Source organism: Azolla caroliniana, unplaced genomic scaffold (genome assembly GCF_043228905.1).
Source record: "Azolla caroliniana isolate FFs.n. ecotype wild unplaced genomic scaffold, voAzoCaro1.0.p SCAF_190, whole genome shotgun sequence".
In the NCBI taxonomy this organism is placed as follows: Eukaryota; Viridiplantae; Streptophyta; class Polypodiopsida; order Salviniales; family Salviniaceae; genus Azolla; species Azolla caroliniana.
The window spans coordinates 42,501-56,641 of record NW_028230625.1 but is presented as its reverse complement, the minus strand read 5'-3'; the positions used below and the strand labels follow the sequence as shown (position 1 = coordinate 56,641).

Genomic DNA, 14,141 nt, shown 5'->3' with positions numbered 1-14,141 from the left:
ATATGGTGCACTAACAGCTCCATTAACAAAGCTTGCTGCTTGCATGCAGTTAAATGGCAGCCTACACATATTGGTTGCTTATATATACTGAATGGTATTTGAATTGAGAACAGTTTATACAAAATTGTGGTGCTGTTGCATTTGGATGAGGAAGCTTAAACTTAGTCCTGCATTGAAAGGGGGAATGAGGCATTATCAGCCTTTATTTTGGAGATTGGCAGCAACTGAGGCATGAACAGATCTATAAGCTTTTTTGTTTAAAAACCATAATATTTTGTAACGAGATTCTGTTTAAACACTTGAATTACTTTGAATTGTTGAATTGCCATTTGTTGCATATTCCAGTTTTGTTGAGATGGTGTAACTTTGAAATTGACTGTATCATTTTACTGCTACTTACATACTTTAGTTAATCAATCTGAAACTCTTAGAATGATGTCTTGGCTACCTTTACCATGATTTGCAGGAGGGTTGATTAAGCAGATCTAAAACTCCTGTAGAGAATCGATCAAATCCTCTAAATTTACCTTTTAATTTAAAATTACTGTACATATTTTCCATTGAGAAAAATTTCCTTGATTTTGTATCTAACATAGCGAGACAATGCTCAGGCATACGATACACTTGTTAAGCTGGTTCTTAAATAAATGACAATAATTCATCTTGAAAATTATTCTGTGGCCTGATTATTATGTTGCATCTTCCTTGGTTGCTAATGTTAGTGACGTGCACAAGGCCATCAAGGCCAGAGGGAGGTGGTTGTGGGATGTGAAGACTTCAAAGGAAACTAAAACATTATGAAAATGGATCACCAACACTTTGCCAGAATCAAGACGTGAAAAATAAATTTCCATCTTCTTGTGGATGTGTGTGGATATAATGTCCAAGTTATACTACAGCTTGCCCTATCAAGCACTACCGATAGTTGTGTATTACTTCCCATTACATATTTAGCCTTCGGTTAATCATGTAGTTTTGAGAAAGAGCCCATGGTGCAGTATTTGCGCCATACTTCTTCCGTACTGTTCTGAATCTTTTCCATTCATTGTATTTTTTGCATCTATAATTGCTTGCCCATGAATATTTTCTTGCCCTCTAAATATGAACTTTATTGTTGCTGATCTCTGAAGTATTGAAGATCTTCTGGATAGTCAAAAGATGTTGGTAGCGACAAAAATCCAAACAAATATGTGTACATTTCAATGCCTAAGCTTTGGAGTCTTGTGCTTGGAATAATGAACTGATACTTCCATGCAGACATAAATTGAATGCAGAAAATCCATCTGAGATTAGCTGCACAGAATGTTCTCTGTTAGTATTGCTTTTATGAATGTATAAATTCGGGTTTATCACATGCAAATAAATGAGGATTAGACATAACATGCCTGATTCAAAAAAACGTCCAATAATGCATTGTTGGGCTCACAACATGTCATTTGACGTTGAGGCTGCTGCTGGATTTGCATATCAAAGATCTGATAATCCTGGACATCATGACCTCACTATCTCTCCAAATTTATTAGTTAGGTCTGGTCCAATGGTTTCAATGGTCATGTTTATACAACTTTGTGGCAATATCTACATTAATACAACATGTCATTTGACATTGAGGCTGCTGCTGGATTCACATATCAAAGATCTGATAATCCTGGACATCATGACCTCACTATCTCTCCAAATTTCTTAGTTACGTCTGGTCCAATGGTTTCAATGGTTTCAGGGTCTTTTCGATCAAGTTTGTTAACTCGTACAAGTTTCAATATGTTGTCCTCATTGATGGTACAAGAACCCTATATGTGGGCAACATGGTCCACTCCATACGATTTGTCCATGGAATCACATTGTCTGTAAATATTTTCCATCAAGGCATAACCAGCAGGGTCGCCAGGTTGAAGACGGACTGCAGAAATGAACGCATGTCTTGCAACCTCCACATTGCTATGTAGACAACATGCACTAAGCAGGCTTAACCAAACAGCAAGGTCAGGTTGCATTGGGGATTTTTGTAATACTTCTTCAGCTTTTGCGCACTTACCTGCACGTCCAAGGAGGTCTATTATGCTGGCATAATGTTTCAACTCTGGTATTATAGCTGAGTCTTTGATCATTGACACAAATATTTCAAAACCCTTCTCAACATGGCCAGTATGACTGCAGCTAGAGAGAAATGAACAATATGTCAGTTCATCTGCTGCAATGCCTTCTATGTTCATTTTCTCTAAAAACTGGATGCTTGTTTCATAGTTTCCCTCCCGCCCAAAACCCGCAATGCACGAGCTCCAAGACACAACATCAGGCTGAAACAGCCCATTCAAAATTGCCTCGGCATCTGTCATGCATGCAGAGCTCCCGTATGCATGGATGAGACTAGTTGACAGAAGAGGGCATGAATAATTTTCACCAAGAACAATGATGAAATTAATCTGGTAACATGCCTCCAAGCTCCCGATTCCTATGAAAGCTTGTAGGATACAAACGAGTGTGACATCATTGATCATCTGGTCATCCTTGATCATTTGCACGTAGAGGTGTATAGCTTTCTCATAATTGTTCTGTTCGACGTATATGCAAATCATTGCATTCCATGTGACAAGGCTATGCTCAAGAAGGCTGTAAAATGTAGCTTCTGCTTCACATGCAGCATTGCAGTTGCCATACATAGTGACAAGAGCGCTGCCAACAAATGCATCTGTGGAGGCACCTTTGATGTTCATGGCATCGACATGAAGTGCCTGGCCAATTTCCAACACAACCTTTTTCATTGGCCTCCCTTGTTTCTCAGCAGTCCCCTTCTCAGCAAGGGTACAACATGCTTGAAGGGCAGTGACCAAGGTCTGTTGATCTGGTTTTACACCCTCCAGCTGCATCTCTCTGTAGAGCTGCAAAGTCTTCCGTCCTTCACCTCTCTCCAAATATGCTGAGAGCATTGTATTCCACACCACAACATTTCTCTTTGTTATTTTCTCAAATACATATTCAGCTTTAAGCATACATCCACACCTACTATACATACTAATTAGGGTACATGCAACAAAGATGTTTGACGTAAAACCCTTTGTCCAGGCATGAGTATGCACTGCCTGGCCAATTTCCAAGCAGGATTCTACATTAATCTTCCCTCCGATCAAATCATCAGCATCGAGACAACAAGCTTTCAGTGCAAGGACAATTGTCCGTTCATCATCGTGATAGAAACTCTGTTCCTGCATTAACCTGAACAACTGTAAGGACATCTTTCTTTGTCTATGCTCAAGATAGGCAGAAAGCATGACATTGCATAACACAACATCTTGCTTGGGTGCCTTGAGAAAGACATTCTCTGCTTCTATTATTTTTCCACACCTAGTGTACATACTTATAAGAGTGCTTCTAACAAACATATTTGAGTCAAATCCCTTGAGCAAGGCATCGGCATGTAATGCCCTTCCAATCTTCAGGAATATATATTTAGTTGAGCTTCCTTTCAGTACAAAAGGTTCTTCTCTATCAACAAAATCTCCACATGCTTGCAGAGCTGTCGCAAGGCCCATCACATCTGGAACCAGACCTTTGCTATGCATTTGTAAGTAAAACTGCAGAGCCAGATTCTCTTGGCCCTGCTCCACATACACTGAGAGCAATGCATTCAAGGAGATAATGTCATGCTCTAGCATCCTCCTGAACACGTTCTCTGCTGCTGGTATGTTTCCACATTTCCCATACATACTTATAAGGGCATTGCTCACATAGATTCTTGCCTCAAACCCTTTCCTCCTCGCATTAGCATGTAGTGCCCGGCCAATCTCTAGTGATATCTGTCTGGTTGATTCTTCCTTCGATGCAAGGCTGGCACATGCTTGAACACAGGCCACAAATGTCCACTCATCCGGGCATATGCTTTCTTCCTGCATTTGTGCATACAATTTAAAAGCATTATGCTCTTGCTGATGCTTAACATACCCTGAGAGCATGGCATTCCAAGCCACAATATCAGGCTCTAATAATGCAGCAAAAATACTCTCAGCTTCTGCAATGTCATCATACTTGCTGTACATGCTTATAAGCATGGTTCCAATAATGACATCAGATCTGAATCCCTTCTTCCAAGCATCAACCTGTATTGCTTGGCAGATCTTGACAGGAACCGTTCTTTTTGCTATGGTCTCTCCTTTCTCTTCGAAACTGTAACATGCTTGCAGGGCAAGCATCATAGTTTCATGGTCTGGATCCATACCTTCCTCATGTAATTTCCTGTACAATTGGAGCGCTTTCACACATTCGTTTTGCTCCATATATAAGGAGAGCATCACATTCCATGAAATGATACTTCGTGCTGATAGCCCAAGGAACACATTTTCTGCTTCATTAGCACATTTACATCGGCTATACATGCTAAGAAGTGTGTTTGCAACAAATGCGTTTGATGCCAAAAGCTTCCTACGAGCATCCGAATGTAGTGCTCGTCCTATTTGGCAAGAGCTCAATCTTTTCTCCGAACCATCATCAGCATCAGCAATAGCATCAAAGCTGCATGCTTTGAGGACAGCCACAAAAGTAAGAGGGTTTGCATTTACACCTTCCTCGTGCATCTGTCGGTAAAGCTTGATCGCCTTCTCTGACGCACTATTCCAAACGTAAGAGGCGAGCATTGCATTCCATGACACTACATTGCGTTGTGGCAAATGAAAGAACACACATTCTGCGTCCGGTAAACTTCCACACTTTCCATACATACTCACGAGAGTGCTTCCCACATAGACGTCCCGCGTAAAATCTCTCTCTTCTGCATTCATGTGGAGCTTCATACCTTCTTGAACATCAGAAATACTTCCACACGCTTTTAGAAGACATACAAAAGTATACGGGCTAGGTTGGGCAGCACTGATCTCGGAATCACTATGCACACTGCGTTTCTGTGTGAGACAAGGGGCGTTTGTGAAGCTTTTTTGTGGCCATCTGAAGAGCCAGAGAACCATGATGCTGCCACCATAGCTCCTGCTGCTGCTGGTTGAGGAAATGAATCACCATTTACTTCAAATTACAGAGTTAGCCCCTCATATTCTAAACTCTAAGCTACCGCGAGACTTCATAACCAATATATCTTGCTAGCCTTGATCAACAATGAATCGACTCTTTTCTAGAGTATCATTTCGATCCGTATGTATACATTTGTTTTTTGGATTAAATAATATCTAGATTCTCCTTGTAAAAGCTGTTGCAATCACATGCAAGTTCGCACTCAAGTAAACATTAATGTATCCTTAGATTTGGTTCAACGATTCTATGATATGTCAATCATTCTTGTCACGGTTATTAGAGTTCCATTCGTATTCATTGCTAAGAAGAGATTATAATGTAGTTCAAGATACACTTGTAATTTGATTATATGATGTCTCAATTTGTTCTTGTAGTAATTACTACAATCCCATGCAAACTCATCGTTGAGAAGACACTCACTTTAAGAAATGGACTTAGATAATCTAGGGTACATTATTGAAGCTAACTTTTTACTATTAGATAATGTGATGTCTATTTGCTTAAGAATTCATGTGAAGTTTGGATTCAACTGTTATCATGGATCAATCAATCCCCAACCTTTATAAACTTCATATTTATTTGCCATTCATGATAAAGATTTCTTTCAATTTGCTCCATGTAGATCTATATTCGCTCAATCAAAATGTGTAACCTACCAACAAATCATGGAATTAATTCCATACATCAAATTTATAAGACATTAGTTTGCATCAAATATATCCACATGGCTCACTTATGAAGAATCCATAAGACACTGTGGGATTATTGGTTTTCACCCAATGTATGGGAAAATGTTCATGGATAATAATATATACAAGCTCCAACAAAGACACCACATTACAGCCAAGGCCCAAAAGTAACATCCTGTAAATCTCTTTTTACTATAATTTGCCATAATGGATTATCAATGATCGTGACAAACCTAGAGAAGGAACCTTTCAATGTCCCACCGAACATTGCATGGTGTATAACTATGGGGCTAAATTGACCCTTACGTTCAACATTACATAAAACATCCCACTGATATTATTATTGTACTTGCCAAATTTCATACATCTTAAAATGTGAGCAAGCACCACAAATATTCCTAGATTTTTTCCATTTATTATTTTGTTAGGTTTTCTTTCAACAAGCTTTTGCTCCTTCGCAGCAAAAGTATTCCTAATTGCTCAAGGAAATTCACCCAAGAGTTTAGACGAATTACATTTTCGTGAAGGGGCATTCTGTCATGACTTTGCCTCTATTCAAATGGATAACCAACACTTTCTTTTTGTAAATACTATAAAATCCATGGGTGATCTGACAATTTGATTTTCACCAAACCATTCAAAGCATGAGAGCAACCATATACATCCACAAAAATCAACACTTCTCCAAGTAACTGACAACTGCCAGCACTTCTATGGTATGTATATACATAATCTTCTAGAAAGTATGAATCACCTTGTAAAAACACAGGAGCCACAGTAGGAACTCTTCTAAGGTAATGATTCACTGGCCTCACAAGGACAATACATCACCATCTCCGTCCAAAGACCTAATTATGAGGTTGTCATCAAATAATAACACTTGCCAATTAATCATTTGCATTGCATAAGACAAGCATTTCAACTATGCATTGATACTCGTCCATTGGGGAAAAAGACTATTTTCTTCTTGATTACCTAACTATTTGTCAAGTTATTACAGGATGTGCTAAAGTAATAGATCAATGATGACCTATAATACTGGCAACAATCTTTGTGTAAGTTTGGAATACATTAGAAACTTCAAGGCAAAATACAGCTGATATGGATCAGGTTAATTGATATTTTACATTCAACGCAAGTGGAAACAGACCCTTTGCTCATGATACATGTGTGCGATCTCACTCTCCATCCCTCTCTTCACACAAATAAATAGCACATCTGAGTACAAGTAGAATTGCCACGTCTCTCTACAAACACCGCCCAAATGCAGCAAAATATCGTTACTCATTCAAGTTGAGGTGGCCTTTTCTCAATGCTGAAGGTGACCACACTCACTTGTGCCAGAGGCGGTCACTTGCCTCTTAGAAACATAGAGACCGTACTCAGTATTGGATTCTCTGAATAAGCCTTTATTGAATGCTTACTCAGAGAATGCCCATTATTCCAAAGAGAGCCTTTTCCAAACAGTCTGTGACCCATGTCCAAAATGGTTGGATTGATCTTGCGAAGTGGCATTTCGTAACTCGCCCTATAGTATCTAACCCCTCCCTGTTCCAAACGAGGCAAACTAATAAGAAAAAAACATACTATAAATTGCATGAGATACTCTCAATAGAAACATAAACATATATTATATTTGCCTCATCACGGTATGTTTCTGCATCCAGTGTATCGGCAAATTGCTCCTCAATATGAATCACATCCTCTGCATCTTCTAGTATTGCTCCCTTAGAATCCTCTCGTATGCGATCCTTTCCTGATTGTAGCTGCCCTTCAATTCCTGAGTAGCCTTTGGTTTGTGCCATAGATTCTTTCTTTCTCTGCCCAAAAGTGGTGTCATCTGCCTTACCACTATCACTTCCACCATCATCTTCATATGCAACATCCACGAAGTCTTCATTGCTGTTAGCTTTATTCAATGCACCATTCTTTTCTTCATCTGCTATAGAATTTGTTCTCTCCCAAATAGATGTTTTGGTTCTGTAACCATCTTTACTCTCCTCCACACCTAGCATCCCATGACTTCTGGGCTGTTCACAAGTGAAAATTTCACCTTAGTTATTTTTCTCAAAATGTAAGTTTTGAGTCTGGACAATCCAAAAACAAATAGGAATCCCTGTAGTACCTCAGTTTTCAATCTAAGAAACAGCCTTTCTGGAGTCATGGCAGCGTCAGCTTCAGTTGTATTCCAATGATCTGCATAATTACCAAATTTTTCCTCATGGCCATGTTTGCGTCGGACACCAGAGCATACTACACACGAACAGCCAGCCTTGTGATGCCCTGTCCTGGGAAGCATATTATGGTTTATCAGGATTCGTGATTTGAATAGGACAAATGTCCAACTTTATTTAGCAAACATCATTTCATTACTCCTTTTCTGTACTAACCCTGAAACTCGGCGTGGCTTGCCAGGACTTCCATGAGAATCAGCATCAAAGTCATAGTACTTGCCGGATATCATATGGGAATTTATGTAATTCTTATACTTCCCTTGAATCATGTAGGAATCAGAGCCCTTGTACTTTCCAGGTGTCATCCCATGGGAATCATGATGCTTTTTATATTGATGTTTGTCAGCGTTGTCAGTATGCCTCAATACTGAGTTTCTGGCACTTTTTTCACCTTCCCGAATATGCACTGAAAAAACAATTCTGTATGAGTACCAAATTAAACCATCAAAAGATATGAGGCAGAAAACCATCAAATCTGATGGAAAACAAGAGGCTGGTCCAAATTTATGTCAGAATTCATCAACTCATGATTGCAAAAAATTACCACTCCTGCATAAGCTAGGAGTGAGAACACCAATTGTCAGTGGTAGCCACTTCTACAGGCAGAAAGAACCACTGATCAACTGCAATGATAATTAGGTGTTGAAGGCAGCCAGTACATCAGCCAGGATTCAGGAGGCAACAAGTTTAGAGGAAAAAAGGGATATTTAAACATGGCCATAAATAGACAATTTTATTGTCAGGTGTTGATGTTCTTGTAGTGGAAGGCACAATAATATGAACAAGGACGCTTCGTTAGAATTTAGCACATGCCCAACATATTAATATCCAAATACATGCACATTAAATAGATTGAGATAATATACTATAAATAATCAACACGAGGGTGGTGAATTAGATATCCTTATGAAGAATTGTGATCTTTGGAAGATGTTCAAAGTTCAAAATAGAAAGAAGAGAGAAAGTTGTGTCTCAGTTAAATATACTCAAAAGTCTAATCACTAGATGATCTACTCTAACAGATAGATCTATGAAGTGTAAACATGAAACTACTAAATGATACAAACTTTAGAAATGAAGTTGGACTATACACACCTGAAGATCATGGATTGCCAAGTTGAATAATCATTTACAAGCATAGTATAAAAGAATAATAATAATAGAGGATTGATTTAACACACAATCTACTATAAAGGTTACTACCTTTCAGAATTGGAGCCTGTGGTGGATGCTCTTTGGCAATTGCCTGCTGTTCTATCTTTTTCTTCTTATGTGACTTGTATACAGATATGATGCTTGGCCCTCCCCGATTTAGAAAGAATGTATCCAGATCATCATTAAGAATATTGAAAGCTGCTTCTTGCTCTCCGTGCAATCCACTTGCAACCTCAATTGGTGGTATCTTTGTAGCTTTCCTTTTCGTTGCATGTTGCTCAGTGAAACCTGATGGGATTTCAGCGTGGAAGATATTCAAGAGTCAAAAATTATATCTATTTAAAATATAAGATATGACTCATGAGCACAACACAAGAAATCTAGATTTCTTGAAGGAGAACACAGATTCATTCAGTTATTTCTTCAGCCCTAAACAAGGATAAGCAAAACATTTTAATAAAGAATTTAATTTCCTTGTCAGATGACACACAGTCATCCTGTTCCAGCATCTTTCCTCATCCCTTACATAAATCCAGCAGACACAGATATCATAGATGTTTCAATGTAGTTGATAATATTTCTAAGGTTAGATACATCATGAGTTAAACCTCAGCTCACCACCTACCCAGTTATAGAAACAAAGTCAATTTCTCATAGCAATGTAACTATATATCATGTATAAAGTTATGCACTACTAGCATTCCGTAAACCACTGAATTCAAAATTTTGAAATTGCTTCACTGTTATTTCATACCAATACATTTTTTTGTTGAATTTGCTGGTTTTTCTTCTTCTTTTATTGTTCCGAATGTCATTTCGCTCCGAGTGTCATCTAAAAATACCTTTTGCTTTATATTTGCAACCCCAAATTCTGACTGTGAAGCATCCGGTCTTCTACCTTGAAACCTGAATGTCACTGGTTAAGCATTCAAATGTTAGGGAGGTATAAGGGATTCAACAAATTATCATGCAAGTACACTGCAAAAGCCATTAATTGCAACTGAACAATACAGAATATAAGAAAATAAATATTTGAGATGCCATGATCACCAACTGGAGTAATTGGAACCCTAGAATGAAAAACACTTCAAACGCAATTCCTAAAAAGATCTGACAGGAACAAATATAACTTGTGGAACTGTACTGACAAGAAGCAGAGAATGGGACCATGGATAAACACCTGTTCTGGGATTCAAAGAAACATATCAAAGAAGAAACAGAGGTCAACAACTGAACCAACATCAAATATATGGATATATTCCTCATGGCAAGATAAATGTTGGAACTGCCACATCATCTCCTCTTAGTTTAAAGCCTGAATGAAAAGGAGCATGTGTATACAACTCATCCAATTTGAGGAGATATTTATTCAATGAAGATCCTGAATAGCATAAGTTTATGAAATATTTCTGTCTGACATAAACAGAAACGGAGATTACTACTTTAGAAAACAGGATACAACATTTTCTTTTGTGGCTATGCTATACAGTTTTTGTTCCTAGTTTCGGCCTGTTTAATATGTTTTGCTTTATCTTTTACTTCTGCTGATAGTTGTATAATTTTCTCTCTCCCTCTTGCTTGTTTTAGAAAAGAGAGCTGTATATCATCTCGCAAATTCCTTCCAAATTGCCATGCAGCCAAATTCTGAAGTACAAATAACAGTATGTATAAACGCCATTACCAAGAAACTCAGCCATATGATTCAGAAACAAAATGCAAGATACACCACATGGTGGCGTATATCTCCAAGTAATGATAACGACAACACCCCCAAACTTTGGAGAAATCTTGCTGTCTTTCCTAAGCTTCCTGGAAAAACTTGTTCATACATCTCATTGGATCTTCAAAGTAATAAAGTACTATCAATTGTGGGATAGACTGTATCTCTGTGATGATTCCCAAAGTCATTGCGTAGAATCATGTCAAGTGTGCCATGGAATGCCCAGAAACTGTCAGCATAAAGACAGAATTTGAGAATGCCCCTTGCAGGGTAAATGAATGCCCCCGTTAGGTGGTAAATAAAAACCAAAAAGAGCACACGCATAATCTTTGCTGACGTGGAAGACATCAAGATTCTGATGCAGCTTTTTCCAAGTCTCCTTATTGGGAAGACAAACGCACCATTTTTGTCAAGTCAAGTTAATAAAATCACTGACCAGGTAGCAACCAAGTAAGACCATCTGAAACTCTCCACAGGAAAAGCAGTCAACGCAGATTCAAAATGCAAAACACCTCTGCCAATAAAGTGTGCCTTCCACCTGCAGAACTAAAAAGTTATCCAAAGAAGATCTAGACCTGCCCAAAGCCACAGGACCATATCCAACACAGAGCAGATTATCATCCGCAAACTCCTGATGACACAGCCCTTGGTCAGCTGATAAGTGGAGGTAACAACCTCACATAGCAATGATTGGGCTCTAATAAAGCATAACATAGACTCTGTATAAAAGAGGAAAACTTAAGGCGTTCAAGAGCAGCTCAATCAATCAGGAAGAGCTGCCAAATCAGAACCAGCATGTTGCAGATGGGAAGCTGTAAAGAAATCTCCATTCCCTTTATATGCTTTATAGATGGATAGATAGATTCTGTTTCCACCCTTGAGATCAAATATGACCTATGGGACCAGAGTGAAACACTTGCATCTAATATGTGTGGGGTTGATTCGTGAATTTCGATCTTCAAAAATTTTACTGATGAATGTAAATGTTGCAATTGTGTGTACATTGTGACCGCAAGAGAAATACGTATGCAGACACGTCTGGATTGATAATATGCAAAAAGCAGACTTGAATGTGATTGAAGGTGCAGTACTGTAGCAGACTGATACTCAGACTCATGGACTTGATCGGGCAAAATATCTATGGTCAATGAGTCTCCTTGACACTGTCCCAGCGCCCTGTCTTATATTGAAGAGAATGTGTGCTATGTTGTATGGAAGCAATGAGTCAGATGATGGACAAATGGATGGGCTCTAGCATGTAGAGAAGTAACGCAAACGGAAAGGCAATGGTGAGAAAGAAGTATTTAGCAAATCAAAAGAAAAAATATTGTGGTTATAATCAAAGTTAGCAAGATTAAGGCCCAAGGGTGGAAAAGCTGAATTGATATCTGCATTTCCTCAGCGTATTTGTCCCCTAATAAAAATGAAATTTGCTACTTTTCATATATGACATTTGATGCCATCAATGAAGACTTGTTTTCATAGTCACAATTCACGAGAGAACCAGATGATTAATTCCAAATATCCAATTCAACGCCACCTCATGTAGACATCAGTGAGGAAATAATAATAAATTAGAACTTTGTTTCTAACTTTTGGAAATCAAAGCCTATTTAATATGTACATGACCTAAACATGTAAAGTCAGGCACTCATTCCAATGCTTTAACCAGCAAATGTTTCTTAAGAAATCACACTTTTTATATTGAGAACTGAAACTCTCTAGCCGATTAGAAATAGATTTGAGGGAAAACCCTAACTTTGAAATAATTTGCACCGCATTAGATTGTTACCGCATGAAAAGCATCAAAGATTTCACAAAGAGGCCTTAAAATTCCACCAATCTTTAATTCATGCAATTTGTCCATTAAACATAAGAGCAACCTGAAGGCTTCTCGGTATATAAGCCAGCCGCAGTCCAATATTTCATGAAGTTCTTCTTTACTCTTCCCAAAAGGTCAAGGATTGGGTCTCCTTTCTGATTATAGATGCGGCAGTTGGTCCAAACAAGCTGGATATCTTCATAAACATCTTGAGAGCTCCTATACTTACTGCCCCTTTCTAAATGCTTACATATGGTTCCCAGATCCATGGGTCTTTTCACAATATGAAAATAATCCTGGCAATACAACCCAAAATTCAATAATGCAGGATAATGTTAGCAAATACTCAGTGCACCAACACAAGCATCTCACCGGGATCCCAAGAGCAATTGGATCTACAGGAGCATTGAATGGTTCAGCTGCTTCCATCTTCATGATCTTCCTCACGACCTATCCAGATTTACATAAATTTCCAGTCTTGATATGAAAATATAGCAAAATAACTGATTGAAAAAGAAGCAAACATCCCTTGCAAAATTTGCTCATCCATGTAGAGAATTAAACATGACATTGAATGGAATCTGAAAATCATGATTACGATCATTTACGGGTACCGTGCATCGAGCAAAATCACATCATCAAACTCTTGATATAGCCATCAAATATGTATCAAATGGAAAGACAGAAAATTGTATGGGATAAAGTATATTACTCAAGCAATTTTAAGGGCCCACAAGTTTCAACCCAGGATTTTTTCATTTGCAGAGAATTAAACACAGACTTTGAAAATCAAAAGTTTCATCATCCATTGACCTCATACATCAAAGAAATAAAAAATTCAGCAAACCATAACATAAGATACACCATTGAAACAAGCTTAAGGGTCAGACAGCACACACAAAATATTATAACAATAAAGATTTATGGAAGAAGCTACATGCACTGATGTTAACTATCAAGATAAGTGGAGTATGGAAATACCCTTAGGGAAGCACTAAGTTCATCGTCCTGATCATAGTCCCTTGAAAACACATGCTTTTTGGACGCTTTCTTTTTCCCTAAAAAAGAACTCACTTCTGATACATAATTATGACTGTGATTATAATTTCTCTGCATTCGATCCTCTTCTCGGAACTTGGACGGTTTCACTTTCGGGCGGACGCTGCCGCGACGAGGAGTAGCATAGCCCATGGCCATCGGACCAGAACCACTTGGAATATCCTGCATAGAATCCACAACTTCGTCTTCGTCTCCTCCTTCATCGTGATCATGATAATCATCAGATCTTTCACTGGAGGAGGTTGCAAGGGCAGAGTCACTATAATTGTCACCATGGCCCGAGGAATCTTTGTGTATGTTGTATCTTGGGGCACCCCTGGGACCTCTCTTTCGCTTAGTCTTCACAGTACCAAAAGGCATGAAATTCCGAAATCCTTCAGTTCTAAAATGGCCATCCATGTCTTCGTACTCATATGCAACTCCATCATCGTCATCGTCATCATCTT

The 14,141-nt window shown here is 38.5% G+C and overlaps 2 protein-coding genes across 2 annotated transcripts in view; both read right to left on the bottom strand.

Annotated features, from left to right (window-relative positions):
* Positions 1-1,031: 1,031 nt before the first annotated feature.
* On the bottom strand, positions 1,032-4,955 carry LOC147848909 (pentatricopeptide repeat-containing protein At5g39350-like). The gene is made up of 2 exons (XM_087337990.1): positions 1,401-4,955; positions 1,032-1,307 (listed from the first exon to the last, which is right to left on the bottom strand). Exon 1 carries the CDS (start codon positions 4,953-4,955, stop codon positions 1,791-1,793), a length of 3,165 nt encoding a protein of 1,054 aa, XP_087194116.1. The 3' UTR covers positions 1,032-1,307; positions 1,401-1,790.
* A 1,886-nt stretch (positions 4,956-6,841) lies between these two features.
* Positions 6,842-14,141, bottom strand: part of LOC147848908 (uncharacterized) — a 7,606-nt gene continuing 306 nt past the window's right edge. Inside the window, exons 1-9 of the mRNA XM_087337989.1 lie at positions 13,618-14,141; positions 13,009-13,086; positions 12,698-12,932; positions 9,849-10,010; positions 9,143-9,382; positions 8,096-8,345; positions 7,831-7,993; positions 7,346-7,735; positions 6,842-7,253 (exon numbers count right to left, since the gene is read on the bottom strand). The exon at positions 13,618-14,141 is cut by the window's right edge and continues 306 nt beyond it. Of these exons, the coding sequence (XP_087194115.1) occupies positions 7,056-7,253; positions 7,346-7,735; positions 7,831-7,993; positions 8,096-8,345; positions 9,143-9,382; positions 9,849-10,010; positions 12,698-12,932; positions 13,009-13,086; positions 13,618-14,141 (2,240 nt within the window). The 3' untranslated portion in view covers positions 6,842-7,055. The remainder of the gene's footprint in view (positions 7,254-7,345; positions 7,736-7,830; positions 7,994-8,095; positions 8,346-9,142; positions 9,383-9,848; positions 10,011-12,697; positions 12,933-13,008; positions 13,087-13,617) is intronic.

What these genes read in the sequence shown, in the direction of transcription:
- LOC147848909 (XM_087337990.1), bottom strand. Translation starts at nt 4,955, where the DNA reads ATGGTTCTCTGGCTCTTCAGATGGCCACAAAAAAGCTTCACAAACGCC.